The following is a 17,275-nucleotide window of genomic DNA, read 5'->3' on the forward strand; positions in this document are numbered from 1 at the left end:
AAAATCCCTTTGCTTAAAAAATGGAAATTGACTCTTCTGTAAGTCAATGGAGCAGCTCACATGTTAAAAAGCAACTGATGGAATGGATATAACTTAAATCCTAGATATAACAACTTAAAAAGCAGTGGGGATTTAATGAATTTACCCTGTGAAAAAGATGTGGCGTGCAGAGGGACCCTTTCAGTGCAATGACCCCTCCTAAATTTATGCCACTACGGTAGCACAGCAGAAAAATATAGTAAGTGGATAGTAATAATTTGTGTATTTTTAAGTAGATTTATCGTGCTCGTTTGCGAGTGAGAACAGCAATTTTCCAGCAACCAAAAATAAAAACAACAGTCCACTATAGATATCCACTGTTTTCAAACAACACTTTAACTGTTTTAAAAGCACAGTAATTAAGTTTCTAATTACCCTCTTAATCACAGATGTTAGGCAGCCATTCTAATAAGATACCATCCTAAAACGTGATACTTATTTTCTTAATTGCTTTAATAGCATTTCCTTTTTAAAAGAAATGCATGTTCTCTTCATCACTTGAAAAGGACTAAGTAAACAGTGGTGACCAAGTGAACGTTTAACGTCATGAAATTCCCTGCAGCCATGAAACGCCAACTCTTGATGTGAAGCCTTCCTTGCTGTCTTCTAATGACACTTGGCTGCAGTTAGTTTTCCAGGTTTTCAGGGCCCAGAAATGCGTCCTTCTGGATATGTTCACAGGGTTTTGAATCTGTGCTGCGTTTGAGCTGAAGAGCTTTCCCTGCCCTTTGGAAAAGAGACAGAGAGTTTGTTTTGGTGCTCTTTCTTTTTTCTTTCTCCATTAGTTTCTTAGTGGAACGGGCCCAGCAGAACCGTAGAAAGTTCCCCTCTGAACAAACCCATCCCAATATAGCACTGCTATCCAGAGCAGAGTCAGGATGGACCTTGGTAGGTAATGGATGGAGCCAAGGCCGAATCCGACAGGTCGCCAATAGAGCCAGCATTTCACTAGCTTTTCAACCCAGGGCTGGTTACCTGAAACAACGTAACTGGACCAATTTGCTGGCTAGCAAGGTGCAACGATACCTGTGCCAAAGGGTGAGGGTGCCATCTCTTGAAAGACACCATTCTAGTCCTTAGGTAAGGTCCCCATGGTAGAGCTCCCAGGGGCAGAACCGTTGCAACTGATCAGGTGATTGGCAGTGCCTGTAAAGCCCCTTTCATCCATGCCTAGCTTTACCTGCTGCTGCACATTTGACATCAGACAGGGCAGGTGGCCGTGGCTCGGCTGAGACAGGAGGTTCCCCATCTCTGCTGTGCAAGATTGCTCTCATGAGCCCTGCGATCCTGGCTGGATGGGGCTGGGCGGGCAGTTACTGTCAGGTGAAGGGTGGGGAGGAGGAGGGCACAGAGCTGGCTGCCAGTGGGGAGCTGCCCAAGAGGAAGGACATGTTCGAGTTACGTGAGCAGAATTCCCTGATCTGGACCTTGTGCAGAGTATGAATCAACAAGCTTTCGGCACCAAGAAAGGAGCTACAAAGTTTTACTGCAAAGTGTCTTTATACTTGTTTTGAAAATGTTGTAAATACAAATCAACACATTGCTCATAAACAACTAGCAATGTAGTTTAGTTTTCTTTACGTTCTTACTTGTTGATATCATCTCTCTCTAGTCTCAGAGACAGATTCCGAGAAGCTGCTTCCTCATTGCGTCAGCAGCTTCTGAGAGAGACCCACATCCCAGGAATGAGGGGGGGGGGGACATGGGGGGGAGACCCTACCCTCCAGTTGCAGCTTTAGTGGCAAAAGCACATTCTTGCACTTGCTGCATTCTCTGCAAAAAATACATTCTGCAAATGCAAACTTCCACTAAGTCTCATACGCAATGCACACAATTTTATGCACGCCAGGCTTAACATTTTTTACAGGATGTTTAGAGGAGGCAGACCTGCCCCAGCCACCAAGGAGAGAGATTCCCTGGCACTGGAAAAGGGCATCAGCCAGCCACAAGGGATGTCTTTGGTCTAATCGTGCTTTTAATTAGTTTCCTGAGATTTGAGATTTAATACAATGTTCTACTATCATTGTTGTTCTTGCATTTCCATGAAACCTGTTTTGTGGTGGAATTGTGGTACCGACATTTATAAATAGTATTTATGAGATAAAGGTAGGAATTGATATTAATTTGTATGAACAAAAACTGAGAAGCAAATGGATAACTCCTCCAAAGGAAGCAGTAATTCCTATATTAGTTTGAAGTACAGTGTAAGTTTAGCTTCAACTCTGCTTTTGCATTTGGTCAATCTGCTGTCATTCTGGTTCCCTGGCCCCCTCATGGACTCAAGATGAAGACGAAGAATTCCTGAAAATGTAGTTTTGCTGTTTGTTAAGGAAATCACAAGACAAAAAGCAGAGAAGAGGATAATACACAGACTGCTATCTGATTGCAAATATAGCTTAGCAGCTCAGGGTTAATGCAAGCCCTGTTTGGGTGTTGAAATCCTCCATGTGAAGATGGAGATGCTCTGTCGCTTGTCCCGCTGCCTTCCATATGCCTGAGGGTTGCATGACTGGCTCAAAGACTTGCTACCCCGGTAGGCTCCCCACATGATTCAGAACAGTACTTCCCAACCGGTTTGGTATGCTGGTCCACCAATCCAAATTTACTTGTAAAGTGACCCATTGTTTCATTGTCACGTGAATTTTGGACTGTAGGCTTTCAATAGCCATTGGTTTTGTTCAGGTATCTTATAACCATGACTTGATGTAGCCAAGCAAAAATTTACTTAACACAGGGGTTAAGTAATTAATGAGGAATTTGATGAAACATTTATAGTACTTATAAAGTTTCTCATATTTTTAATGGGAATGGAAGAACATTAACCATCTGATTGCAGGGCACTGCTTCATAGGCTATAAAGATATATTCTAATAACACAGTTACACAAGTGGATATAACAAACTTTGGCTATTTTTAATAGTTCGATTCACAATAAAGTCAATTTTGGCAAGTCTCAGAGGGATGGCAGAATTGAGCCTTTTGACATTTGGTTATAAGTGTCCCCACAACATTACGATAGGCCAAAAGGTTGCAAGAGCCATTCATCATACCAGTTAATGATTAAAAACCACAATTATTTTGGGTTTCCTTCAGACCCACTTGCAGTTAGCAACCCACATGTTGTGAAACACTGATTGAGAACCCTGTATAATGAGGACCCTGCACTGTGCAGGCAGCTGACATGCCTAGAGAAGGGTCCCTGCCACAAACAGGAGCCCTCTAACATGCAGAGGGCAGAAGGGATGTGCATGGTGACATGATGGAGTTGGGGTACCCTTCCCCACTCTCCCCCTGATTGCATGTGGAGCTTGTGTCTTGTAGCAACGTAGGAAAAGGCTAATAAGATCATTGCATTGGTTTCATTGTTATTTTGGAACAACTATTTTCTTAGAATGATAATTTCACCATACAGTGCTCTCTGGGACAAAAAAATCACTCTTCAATGTATAGCTTGTGATGTTCTCTTCTTTTGTGGCCACTCAGGAGAAAAGATGCTGGCCTCCTATCTTACAAAGACCACCTGCCTGTCAGTCAAGTAATGGTTGGAGATATCGACCGGCCTGGATCAGAAGCCAAGTTGACTGTGGGGCCCCTGAGATGTCACGGAGACCGTAAGTTTTCTATTACATGCATTATCTAAAAGGTTTCCTTGCTTAGTACAATTACGCAAAGAAGAGTTTCAGGTCTTGTGGTGTCTAGAAGTTCAAAGACATTGCAAGCGCTTTGGGAAGAGAATTCTGTAATGGCCACAGTTTCCTAGCTATTGCAAGATTTGGGCCAATGAGCCTTGGAGCCTATATAATGCCCCCACACTCCTTGCCTGGCCTCGGGGCTCCTTGGATACATGCTTTTGCATGGTGCTCATTCAAAGCTATCTATGGAATACTGCAAAAACGCATACAGAAAAATGACTCTATAACCAGGCTTGGTTTTGCATCCTAAGTGCAGACGTTCATCTTCCTTGCAGGGTAAATGAGGCAACTTGGGCTACCCTGCTAAGTTTATGACGATATAAACTGCAGTACAAACAGCAGCAAAGCAGCGCTCAACATCTGTGATAGCACAGAACTCTGCCGTTAATGCCATTAGCATTACTATTTATATTGCAATAAACTAACTTTATAGAGGTATAAATAGCAGCATTATGGCTAAATGCATCACTGGGAGCTTGGCTTATGGATGTATAAAGTTTGACATTATTGCTGGTGAGGATCATCCATGTTAACAAAGGTGGATGCTGGGCTGCAAACCAAAACTGCTTTTTTGCTGTATGTTTGAGCTTGAAGGTTGAAGAAGGAGCTGCAGACATTTCAGCACCAGCTTTTTCGGTTCAGATTTTCCAGTTCAGATTTGGAGAATTCACTGTTAAAGATTCATTTCAATGCATGATTTCTTAATTCATGAAAAATGAAATCCCTACCCTGAGAAGCCATGAAGTCGGGGTGGATAACCTGATTTCAGCCCAAGGACTGAAATGGACAACCTTATGAGGTCCATTTGTGAAGGTGGGTATAGCAATCTCTGTACAGTGCTATACCCCAATGTCTGCTGAGTGGTGCACAAGATTCCTTGGGTCATGGCCCTCAACCACAGTCTGTGACTCTTCGGGGAGGAATGACGGAGTCTGCAGCATCTTTGAAATGTGATTTATTAACACCTAGGTACAACCTGAGTGCAGAGTTTACAGCTTTCTCATCTCAGGAGCTGCCGCCCCTGCCCCACCCCCAGCACTGCATTCAGAACCATCCTGCCTGCCCTCTCTTCCTCTGCAGCAGCCCATGGAATTCTGCCCCACTCCTTCCCAGCAAACTTTTACATTTCGGATAATTGTTCCTGTGACATCTTGCTCCCCCCCCCCCGGTCACCATGGCAACCTGCCCACTCTCCTGTCTCTGTCCACTCCTCAGAGCTGGGTGGGGAGGCAGGTGGAGCAAAGGCATTTATTTTTCTTTGCCAATGGTCCTTGATGCTCAGTACCTGGCTCCCCAGTGCTCCTTAACTTAGCTGCACTTAGCTAGTCTGGCCAGGCTGGTTTGCATAAGCTATCCCATGAATTCCTTGCCTGGCACAGTTCCGCAGCTTGTATTTTCCATTATATCCCAAATGTTATCTAACTACTACCATTTATTAGTTTCTAATATTCACCAACAGTCTCTGGTACCCTAGATCTAGGACAGTCTGTTGCAGTCTATTCACACAAAAGCCAGAGATTTCTGCATGCTGCTGCTGCTGCTGCTGCTGCTGTTATTGTTTACACACCCTTCACCCTAAGGTCCCTAGATGTGGAACAGCATTAAAACATAATGCATGCTTCATCAACATTTGTCTTGCAAGCAAGAGGCATTTTTGCAGTTGTTCAAGGATACTTTGCATCCATACAGAAGAACCTGGGGTGGAGTGTGGAACAGGGCCAGTTAGAGATGTGGGTGGGAAGAGGGGTGTGACCTGGGGGGAATTCTGAGTGCCAGACTGAGAGGTCTGGAGGGCTGTATTTGGCTTCCAGGTCTGGAGTTCCTCATCTTTGCATCGAGTGCTTGGTGGTATCCCATAAACCAGGCTTTGTGTAATACAAAGATTCGGAACTGAGGTTACCTCTTAGCTGTGCAGAGGAAGGAGTACAATCCCTGGGCTGTCGTTTGGGCCCTCCAGCTGAGACCCACGGAGCAATGCTGATCCCAAGAAGTGTGTGCTTGCTAAGCTACAGAGCTTGTCCATGCTGTCTTTGAAGTGCCCAATGAGCATTTCAAGGCTTGTGTTTCTTATAATAACCTTTATAATTCGGGTAATAGTAATCGTTACATGTCAGTCCCACTAACTTCTGGATGTGGTAAAACAAGTCTAAAGTACCGTAGTTTTGCTTGGGAATGCCATGACATTGAGTGTAACTGTATATTTCCCCCTCCAGTCAGTGTCCAGAGCCAAACCTGAAATGTGTGCCTTGGAAAATTATAGTTCCACCTTATCCATCTGTTCCTTTCCTATAAAAGCTGCAGCCTTGATATCTGTTATTACTCTTCTTCATAGTGTGTTTGGTACGCAAATATTATTTGTCAAAAGGGATTTTGCAGAGAAGAAATGCTATCTAGAATTGACAATTAACAATGTTTATTCTAAAATAGATTTCAGATGGTTTGGTTCTTCATCTTTGGATTTACAAATAATTATCTTCCACTTTGACTTTGAAATCATCTGCAGTATGCTTTCAGTTAACAGAAACCCCTTATTGCTGAGGATTTTTTAAGACTGCATTCCTAAACCCATCTACCTGGGAGTAAGTCCCCTTGATTTAAGTGAGGTTTACTTCTGAGTAGACATTTACAGGTTTGTACTGTTCGTTTCTCAAAACAGGACAATGTTAATTTGTTTGATGTTTATTCATTTTATGTGGCAAAGATCCTGTGGCTTTTTGCCTGAGGCTTATTTCGTTTTTTAGAAATGTTATCAAGCATTCTACAGCTACTTTCTCAACTAGCTTTCCAGGAATATTTTTCACTTATTGCAATAGGGCATTCAGTTTATTTTTTTGTTTAACAAAATTTGTATACCACTTGATTGTAGTAAAACTGCTCAAGCTTTTCAGGAACTGTTGTTGACCATTTATTGCTGCAGGCAATATGTATTCAATATGCAGTGTAGTTAAAGATTTCAGACAATAGCAAGATACTGATCTAGAAAACATAAATATGATGTTGCAGAATCAAATTATTCTGACAATTGAAGAGTTCATAAGTGCCATGGAAGAACCCACTCTTCCAATACAAATTTCAGATATGTTATGATATCACATACCATTGGAACCCTAAATATTTCTACTTGGTTATCTAAAAAGTTATTCTGGAAAATAATAAGAAATAGTGTTTAACCTTATAACTGCTGCTCAGATTATAATAGCTAAAAATTGGGGAGCAGCATAACTCCTACTATAGCTGAATGGATTGAGAAAATTTGGTTCATATTAGCTATGATTAAGCTAATTTATTAGAAAAGAATACATATAATCCAGCCAAACAGGTTTGTGGGAAAACTGGTATTTTTTGTAATGTTTTGGGATATTAGGTTCAATGAAAATGTTCAACCTTATGCTGCTTTCAACCTGATTTAATAGTATTTCTTTCGTGTTCTTTATTTTTGGTTTACTTTGTTTATTAAGAAAATATCTTTTAAAATAAAAAATAAGAATTTTATTTGTGACTGAGTATGTGTACGTATTCAATAAATGTTCACCTTAAAAAAAAACACCACTCTGGGTACCCTCCCTAACGAAATGTGCTGGGCATGGCTATGCGGCCATGATTCACTATCCTCAACTTGCTGCTAGAGTGGTTCAGAAGCATGTATCAATATTACCGATACAACTCCTTTTGATTTTCTTTTTAGATTGTTTCCTTTTCTTTCAAAGATCTTGCTTCTATTTTTGAAGGAATGATCCTCCAACCTAACTCCCCAACTCACATTCCTGAGGGCTTATAACATGCCTTTCCCCTTGAGACTTTGCCTCTTTCCACTGCAAATCCATGTACCCAGGCTGCAACATAAAAATGTGACCATTCTCTTGAATTTACTTTGTTAACAAAACCATGAAAACGACTGTGTTAGGGTGATCGTCTGTGGAGATGCTGGAAGCCATGAACATAACTATTGCAAATTTCATGTCAGACAGAACAACATCCCTATTGCAGTTCCCACTGCAATTCTTTTGTGAAACTTTTCTTTTTTCTGTAGTCGCATACAATAAGACAGATGGGGAAGGTTTTGATCAGATTTATTTATTTATTTATTTATTTATTTAATTTATTGAAAAACAGGTGCCGGAACTCACCATGAAGTTGTTACAGTTGTTACTGCTGGGCGACTCGGGGCAGCCCTGAACAGTTGCAGAGCTACTAAAAACTATGGCAAGCTGTCTCCCTAGCTGGTTTGGGGGTCACCCCTGGTTCTGGTGCAGTCAGCTCAAGGTGCCCCCACCCCCCTCATTCTCTCTGATTCAGGCGGATGACTAGGGCAGTTCGAAAGGGCAAACGCGCATGTGTGCAATGGGAGAGGCCTGGCTGGAAAGCCTAAAGCCCACCACCGCTACATGGGAGAGGGATTGGAGAAAAGGAAACATGAATTGGCCCTGCCCTGTAGATTGACCAGTCGTGGCTGGGAGCAGCTAGGAGCCAAGTGAAGTCATTGGTCTTATAAAAAGTGTGGACTTGCACACACGGGCCAGTTTCTGTTTTCACTTGAAATGTTCATTTGGGGCATCTCAGAAGTATGTAAAGGGAAGACCAGTGCTTTTTTCTGGGGGGAACGCATACCCCTAAACATTTTGTGAATCTAAGTTTGGCCTCATTGCAGGGCAGTATTTCAATATGAGTAGGAAAATGAGAGTACCTCTAAACATTTTTAAAGAAAAGCACTGGGCAAGACGCAGGTGGGAGAGTGCTGGCTTGCAATGGCACTCAACTGAGAGGGAATGGAAGTGCATTCCCGCATGCTCTGGCTAAAAAAGGCATTGGTTTTGATGATGGACAGGATGGTGTCTGAACATTTGAGCACAGAAAAGGAACATTATTTTAAGACTTGATTTCTCCTTCCTGAGTCCTGTTTGTGTTAGAAGGGTAAGAACTGAAGAAGCAGGTGGTTTTTCACATCTCAAATTTATGTTCTTCATTTCACCTAGTTTCTGTGAGTTTTAGTCATCCAGTGAATCTCTTTCCTCTCTCAACCTTGGCTCACTGCACTGTGTTGCTGTTTTTTAAACTTCCATTAAGTTTCATTGCTGAGATAGGAAAGAGCTGTTGCGCTTACTGTAATAGTGTGACCACTCAGGGGTTCACAAAGTCCAGCACTATTCTGGATTAAATATAGAACCATCAAAGGAGGGGAAATGGTCTTGAAATGTTGGGAATTCAGGAATTAATAAAAACCCTGTCCTTGCATTGATCTCATGTTCTCTAGAGAAATATACCATGAGCTGCTATTCATTGATTTTTATTGTATTTTATGCTTGACTCTTATGTCATTTCAGATTTTATTCCTTGTCTTTCTGAATTTTCCTTCTATATACTTTTCTATTTCATTGTTTGAGGCTATTAAAGGATTTTAGAGGAGTAATAAGTTAATACAGGGCTATGAATTGGCAACTGTAATTTCCTGTAACTGGTGTCAGAAGTAAGCAAAATTCCCTCATTTTAAATCTGAAGCACAATGAATACCAGCAAGACTATTTATGTTTCTAAGTACAAGTGTACAACCACAAGATGTTGTGTGGTTGATACCCCACCCCAGCATTTACTTCTATTGTTTTACTCGAGTAAAAAAAACCCCATCCCATTCCACATTGATGTAAACAGGCTTTGTAATTATATAGACTGGTCTCCTTTTCTCTGAGTTTTGTATCACACAGCCACCACACTTTAAACAACTCAATACAAACCAGGGATTATGCTTTGCATACAGTAACCTCATCCAGCTCACATTTCACCAGTTTCTCCAAAATAATATAATAGGGGACTTTGTCAAAAGCCTTACTAAATCTAGATACACTACATCCACAACATCCCCCCGATCCACCCAAAAAAGATATAAGATCCCTCTGACATGACTAGTTTTTGAGAAAGCCATGCTGGGTCTTAGTAATAAAAGTATCCTTTTCAAAATGTTCCCTTCCTATCTTGGGCTGCAGCTCCCTCCTTGCATCCTTTATGCTGTTATCACCAGGTTGGGCATCACTTTCCTTTTGATGAAGACAGAGGCAGAGGAGGTGTTGAGCAGTTCCGCCTTCTCTCTGTCACCCAACAGCATTTCTCCATCTTCTCCATTCAGTGAACCTGCTAGTTGCCTGTTCTTCCTCTTACTTCAAGCATAGCCAAAGAAACATTTTAAAATTATTTTGAACCTCTCTTGCAAGACTGAATTCATTCTGAGCTTGGTCCAGCTCATCTTCTCTTCACAACTGTTTTGCTACTCATGTATACTCCTCCTTTGTTATTTCCCCTTTCTTCCATTTCTTATACAGTGGAACCTCGGGTTACCATCCTCCTTATGAACACTTCAGGTAATGAGCTCCGCTAACCCAGAAGTAGATGCTCCTGGCAGCAAACTTTGCCCCGGGATGCGAGCGGAAGTCACATGGTGGAAGCAGGAGGCCCCATTAGCGAAAGCGCGCCTCAGGTTAAGAACGGTTTCGGGTTAAGAATGGACCTCCAGAACAAATTAAGTTTGTAACCGGAGGTACCACTATACACACTTTTCTTATATCTCATCTCATCTATAAGCTCCTTATGCAGCCACACCAGATGCCTCCCACATTTTCTTTCTTGTTGGAATTGTCTGCCTTTGTGTCTTCAATATCTCACCTTTAAGAAACCCCCACTCATCTTGGACACCCAACTACACTCAGCTTTCCCTTGCCTGTGTAATAAAACCCAAAAGGACATGTTCACTTCCTCCCATTTCATCAATCAGTTTTTCCCTGTTGGTGAGGACCAGGTACAAGACAGATGACTCCCTTGCTACTGCTTCCACCTTCTGGGAAATGAAATTGTCTTACCCTCCAAAGCAGGAGAAAACAAGCTTGTTCCCTCTTCCATGTGACAGACCTTAAGATATTTAAAGATGGCTCTCATATCTCCTCTTAGTCTGCTCTTTTCCAGGCTAAACATATCCAGCTCCTTCAACCATTCCTCATAAGGCTTGGTTTCCAGAAGACAGGACTATATGAATCAAAACATAAAATTGGCATCTATTTACAGGAGGAGATCATTTGAGATAAAATTATACAGGCCTAATGAGGTTAAAAAGTACCACTCAAGTCTAATGACGACATAGTTTCATGGTGCTGCTCAGATCTTCTGCTACTTTCTCCATACTATCCTACCTGCAGCTAAAAAGGAGTCTGAACACTTTAACCTCTGCTTCAGCATCGGGCTCAAATATCTGTTGCAGAACAGGAAAAAAAGGGGACAGCAGAACAAGACATGTGCAATGGTCTCGACCTGTCCTCCACCGCAAGGACAATACCTCTCAGTTCATTTCAGTATCAAGCTGCTTTTCTTAGAGTCTCAGGAGAAAAAGAGTGACCTACCAGGTCATCCTACTAGAACTTTCGAAATAAATCCAATTCTATCACAGTTCTCTAATGTCTAATTAAAATGGCTTTATTTTCCTTGCATAAGCCAATCTTCTTACCATTCACCTCCTACTCTTTACTATACAGTAAAATTCGTTGTAATTAAGTTCCACTTTTAGTACCAGTGGAGGTAGAAACCGCTGGGAGGAACTGAGCGATGAAATGGGAGTAGCATACTGTCTTATGGGAAGATTTTCTTGCTCCCTTCTTTTCTGCCCAAGATTGATTCAGCATCATCCATGCTAATTGTGTCTGTCTATGTTTTCTCATTTCCACAGAATCCAGAGTTACTTGCAGGGAACCTCCTGGGGAAGAAAATCTAGTGGTGTGCCTAGGGCAAAGTGGGCACAGCAGGCTAAAGTGCAACCACACCCCTGTGCCCTTCATTCAGTGGGCAGGCAAGAAACCCAAAGACACATTCCAATAATCTATCACTCACCTTTTCCTACCAAATAGTAGGAATTCACAATTCAGATCAAAATTAAAAGGGATAGTGTCCTCACAGATACTCAAAAAGTGTGTCCTGCAGCAACTTTCTTCTCTGATCTGTGGGCTGCTCCTGCTCCATACATTGGAAATACGCACGGAGGGGAATCCTCTGAATAGTCTTTGGGTCTCTCTTGAACCTGCCCTAAAGCACCCCAGTTGTTGTTGTTGCTTTCTCAAAACAAACCAAACTGCAGATCATGGGGGAAACTACAGGCAGAAATAGGAAGAATACTTTCAATTCCAGTTTTCATAACCAACTTGGTTGAATGAAAGGAATCAAACAGATTTCTAGCAGGTGTTTAAGTCAAACCCACCAATTACTTTAAGAATAATTTCAGTCCATTTAAAGAGGAAATTATTCATGCTCGTAGTGCTCTTTCTGATTGTTATGAGGTAGGCAAAAGCTTCCCAAATTTACTAGAGCAATTGGCATACATTGGATCTCAGCCAATGCAGGGTACGTAACAGCTGTGGTGCACAGAGATTTCTACCGCATTATGGATTAGGTATTGATGAATAAGACTGAACTGGTAACCTAATAATGAAAATCTGTATATTTCCTAGTGGCTTGAACAATCTAGCTCTCTAGCATCTGTTCATGGCCACTGGGCCTATCACCTCCTGGCAAATAGAAGGGGAAGAAATGGAGGCAGTGAGAGATTTTACTTTCTTGGGCTCCATGATCACTGCAGATGGTGACAGCAGTCATGAAATTAAAAGACGCCTGCTTCTTGGGAGAAAAGCAATGACAAACCTAGACAGCATCTTAAAAAGCAGAGACATCACCTTGCCGACAAAGGTCCGTATAGTTAAAGCCATGGTTTTCCCAGTAGTGATGTATGGAAGTGAGAGCTGGACCATCAAGAAGGCTGATCGCCGAAGAATTGATGCTTTTGAATTATGGTGCTGAAGGAGACTCTTGAGAGTCCCATGAACTGCAAGAAGATCAAACCTATCCATTCTGAAGGAAATCAGCCCTGAGTGCTCACTGGAAGGACAGATCCTGAAGCTGAGGCTCCAATGCTTTGGCCACCTCATGAGAAGAGAAGACTCCCTGGAAAAGACCCTGATGTTGTGAAAGATGGAGGGCACAAGGAGAAGGGGACGACAGAGGACGAGATGGTTGGACAGTGTTCTCGAAGCTACTAACATGAGTTTGACCAAACTGTGGGAGGCAGTGGAAGACAGGAGTGCCTGGCGTGCTCTGGTCCATGGGGTCACGAAGAGTCGGACACGACTAAATGACTAAACAACAAGCATCTGTTCCTGGAGTTATTGCTTGGGGATTAAGTGACCATGGGTGCAAGGCAGTAAACATAAATTCCTCCAAAGGTTGCAGAAGAGTTGAACAGAGTGGCAAACTATCAGTTTATATAATGTCAAACTCCCCAAGAGTTCATCCTCTTTCCAGATATGCATGGCTAGGATTGAACTATCCTTTTTATCAGTTAAAAAGGATAGCTTAAATGAAAACAATATTTCTTACTGCGACTGCCAGTACACCAGTTATTCCTCTACTACCAACCCATGCTGTGACTCTCTTTCTCCCTCACTCACACATAAGTTTATGGGACATGTTACCTATGTTAAGTCATTGCCTATGTTAAGATTGTTTTTCATGAATACAGTTTTAACAGTGAGTCTGTAAGTGACCGTGGAGGCCAATTCTGGATCCACACGTCCTTCCACAGTGGGGACAGAGGTTTCCGAGTGGGAGTTCATCATGGTGAGGGTTTGCCAAATGTGCCTTCCTCTTACCTCATTTCTCCCTTTCGTCCTGAGTTCAAGTGTCTTCAAAGTCCACAACACCTTTGGTAAAGACTGTTCTCCAACTGGAGCACTCGCAGGCCAGTGTTTCCCAATTGTTGGTGTTTATACTGCATTTTTTAAGATTTGCCTTGAGAGAGTCTTTTGTTGACCACCAGCATTATGCTTTCTATTTTTAAGTTTGTAATAGAGTAGTTGCTTTGGAAGACAATAATCAGGGGAAGTGCCCCCTTTGCTTCTGTGAGTGGCTACTGAATTCTGTAGAGCCAAGATGTTGTGGAATCCAGTGTGGAAGTTGATACATAAAAATTCAGCAAACAACTTTTTGGTTTTACATTCAGCCATGATTGGCTAAAAGTGTACCCTCTATGTGATGCATTTTATTTAGAGTATTTAGTTCCTTTTAGGGCTGTGCGCTCACAAAAGAACCTACAAGCAAGAGCAAGAGCAAGATATAGTGGCGTTTAAGAAACATATAGAATATTTCAAGAAGCTACTTGGCTTCACCCAAGCTTCTGACTGTTGGGATTCAGAACTTATAGGGTTAAGATGTTCTGTGACGCCTCACATTCTGACGTGTGGAAAGAGGGAGGAGTTCTACTTGTTGTTCTCTCTGTGTCTCTGAGAGAGACGGACGGAAGCCATGAATGCTAGCAGTCCAGGAGATTTTGGGAAATGCTGAGCTGTAAATATTTGCTACAATAAAGAACTGTTGAATTTGGACATACACAGTGCTTGGTGTATTTGGATCTGAAGCAGACTGCGACAGTTTTGATCCGCTGTGTTTTACTCTGCAAGGCGAAACCGGAGAAAGAGAGGGTCTGCGCAGCTTGCTGGGGAGCGTGCCGGACCACTAGGGCTAATTGGGGCCATAAAGCAATTAGATGGCCAGTGCAATTAAGATCTTATCAGGATTTCGTCACAGGTTATGGGTGACCTAATTACCGCTAATAAAACTGTTGCTAAGAGTCTGCCGGTGAGCTTTGAAGTCTTGAAGTCAGCTTGGCAATAGCTGGAAGACGCTACTGAAGCAGAGCGGAGGTCTGCGTTCTGTGTTTTGCCTGCTGCAGAGAGGCAAGAGTTGCCAAGAGGCAGAGAGCTGGGAAAGCAGCTGAGGAATCGGGTGCCGGAGAGCTGACTGGTGAAACGTGAGTACAGCAGCTGGGGCCCCGGGAAAGAGGAGAGAATGGCAGACAGCCAGGTCTTTGAGGACGTTCCGCTTGAGAAGCTCACTTTAAGAAGTTGGGCAACCTGGTCCAGAAGAGTAAGGGGTTGGTTCCTGGTTACTGGGCTTTGGGATGTAAGCCAGAGAGAACCACTTCCCTTGAATCCAGGTCCTGAAGGGACAGACATTACAGGCTTTGAGGCTGCGTTGCCTGAAGAAAGCCAGCGGAGAATGCATGTGAGGCCTACCAAGCGTTGGAAAGGGTGCACCACAGAACCACGGCTGGGGCAAAGATACACACCACAGGACGCTTATTAGATGAAGAAGAGCGCCACCACAGAGAGGGCAAAGCTGGCACCGGGGGCTCTGGGTGTAAGGGCGGAGCCAAGCCAGCGGAATACACGGTCCAGGCTTTTTCCGTTCGTCGTTGTTACATCTGTAATTCGACTGAACATCTGCGTCGCAACTGCCCCCACCGGAGCAGAGAGGCAAGGCAGGATGTTGCCAAGGTCACTTCCCACGGGAACCAGCCAGGTTTCCATGGCAACCAGTCTGGCAAGGCAGCCAGACGTGGAGCTGAGCAGAGCGGACGTGCTAAACGCGAAGAGGAAGCTTATCAGCTGGCTGCCAGTATGGTTTTGTTTGAGAACAGCTCTGAGAGACACATTAATTTTCGTTTTCTAATCGACTCAGGAGCGAACTGCCACCTGATCCCAGAGACCCCTGCAGTCGAGATGTGGAATTGCAAGGCAATTCCGGCTGGGAAAACTGTTCAGTTTGCAAGTGGGGAAAAGAAAAATGTGAATAAAATTGCAAATGTATTGTTTTCTGTTTTGCAGGAGCAGATGGAAGTTTGCATTGTGCCGGGAGTGCAACACTGTATTTTATCTGTGCCTTATTTGTTGAAAAAGGGGTTTAAGGTTTGCTTTGAACACGATGTTTGTACAATCTCCAAAGGAGGGAAGCAACTGGTCAGAGTTGCAAAGGGGCAGAATGATCTCTTCATTCTTAAAACGTCTCTGGAGGGTGAGGGGAAGGTTGAGAAAGCACAAGCCCTGCGTGCTACAGTTCCCACTCATGTTTCATGTTCGTGTGTATGGCATAAGAAGACAGCCCATGCCTGTCTTGAAGAACTACAGGTGCTACCTGAGGTTTCCAAAGGCTGTAGAATTGCAGAATGTGCAAGAGTCCTAGATTGTCAGGCTTGCAGACAGGCAAAGGTAAGAGGGTGCAGTTACCCCAGGGTGGAGAGGGTAACCACAAAACCTTTTGATCTTGTGCACATAGATCTGTTGGGTCCCATGAAGGAACCAAGTTTGGGAGGGGCCAGGTTTCTGCTGACACTGCAGGATGATTTTTCGCAGAACACCTGGACACATGGTCTCAAATCCAAGGAAGATGCTGCACAGCTGATTAGTCGTTGGATTGAGGAGGTGGAACTCATGTTCTCCACCAGAGTCAGGGAAATTGCTAGTGACAGAGGTTCACAGTTTACTGGGTCTGCTTTGCAGAAGTTCTTTCACAAGAAAGGGATAAGTCACACAGTGACTTCTCCTCAACAGAGGGGGGTGGCAGAGCTCAGAAGTGAGGCTCTGGTTAAAGCTGCACAGGTGATGCTGTCAGATTCTGGGTTACCTCCGAAGTTTTGGATGGAGGCAGTTAAATATGTGAGCTTCACCTGGAATAGGTCCTACAATTCAGTGGTAGGAGACACACCGTTTTTCATGCTTCACGGGAGGAAACCGCAGGTTCACTTCCTCCGTGAGTTTGGATCAACGGCCTTGCTGCCGGTGCCTGAAGCTTTACGAGGGCCAGGTGAACCCAAGTTCCAGAAAATGATCTTCTGTGGGTATGAGCCAACGGCTCGTGCATGGAGGTTTGCGTACCCGTCAGGTGATCAGAGTAAGCTGCTGATCAGTAAACACGCTGAGTTCTGTAAGCAGGAGGAAAGGTCAAAGACCCCTGCCAGACACGATATTCTTTCAGAATGTCTTTCTGATTCAGAGCAGGAAGGTTCTGATGAGGAGGAAGGAGAGCCAGGGGCTGAGTCTGCTGATGACGATCAGCGCACTGACCAAAGTCAGGAGCAGGATGGGGCATCTCCGCAAGTTGTAAAAAGGGAGCCCAAGAGTGAGCCTAGTTCTCCTGTGAGGGTACTTCCAAGGGTTCGAAGACGTGTTAAGTCAGAGGGGGAATCCCAGGATGCAAAGGACACACCTGCTGACCACAGTGAGTCAGAGGCAGTGCCTGAGTTTGTGCCCAGGAGGTCCAGTCGCACAACGAAGGGAATTCCACCTGAGAGGTATCAGGCCACAGGTGCGTGGGTAAGTTTCGCACAGTGCGAATCTGAGAGTTGTGAGGATGTTCCACAGATGCCTGACAGGAACGCCAGGAGAGGGCGCAAGGCATTGGGGAAGGGATTGATCTCACAGAGGTCTGCAAAGGTACATCCACAGGTCTTGTCAGAATGCTCAGCGAGAGGGGGTGTTGGGATTCAGAACTTATAGGGTTAAGATGTTCTGTGACGCCTCACATTCTGACGTGTGGAAAGAGGGAGGAGTTCTACTTGTTGTTCTCTCTGTGTCTCTGAGAGAGACGGACGGAAGCCATGAATGCTAGCAGTCCAGGAGATTTTGGGAAATGCTGAGCTGTAAATATTTGCTACAATAAAGAACTGTTGAATTTGGACATACACAGTG

The 17,275-nt window shown here is 43.6% G+C and overlaps 1 protein-coding gene across 1 annotated transcript in view; it reads left to right on the forward strand.

Moving 5' to 3' along the window:
* Window positions 1–17,275, forward strand: part of CNTNAP2 (contactin associated protein 2) — a 1,037,318-nt gene that overhangs the window by 893,413 nt on the left and 126,630 nt on the right. The window contains exon 15 of the mRNA XM_079947520.1: window positions 3,523–3,650. Within this exon, the coding sequence (XP_079803646.1) occupies window positions 3,523–3,650 (128 nt within the window). The remainder of the gene's footprint in view (window positions 1–3,522; window positions 3,651–17,275) is intronic.

Source organism: Podarcis cretensis (genome assembly GCF_951804945.1).
Source record: "Podarcis cretensis genome assembly, chromosome: 12".
Classification (NCBI taxonomy): Eukaryota; Metazoa; Chordata; class Lepidosauria; order Squamata; family Lacertidae; genus Podarcis; species Podarcis cretensis.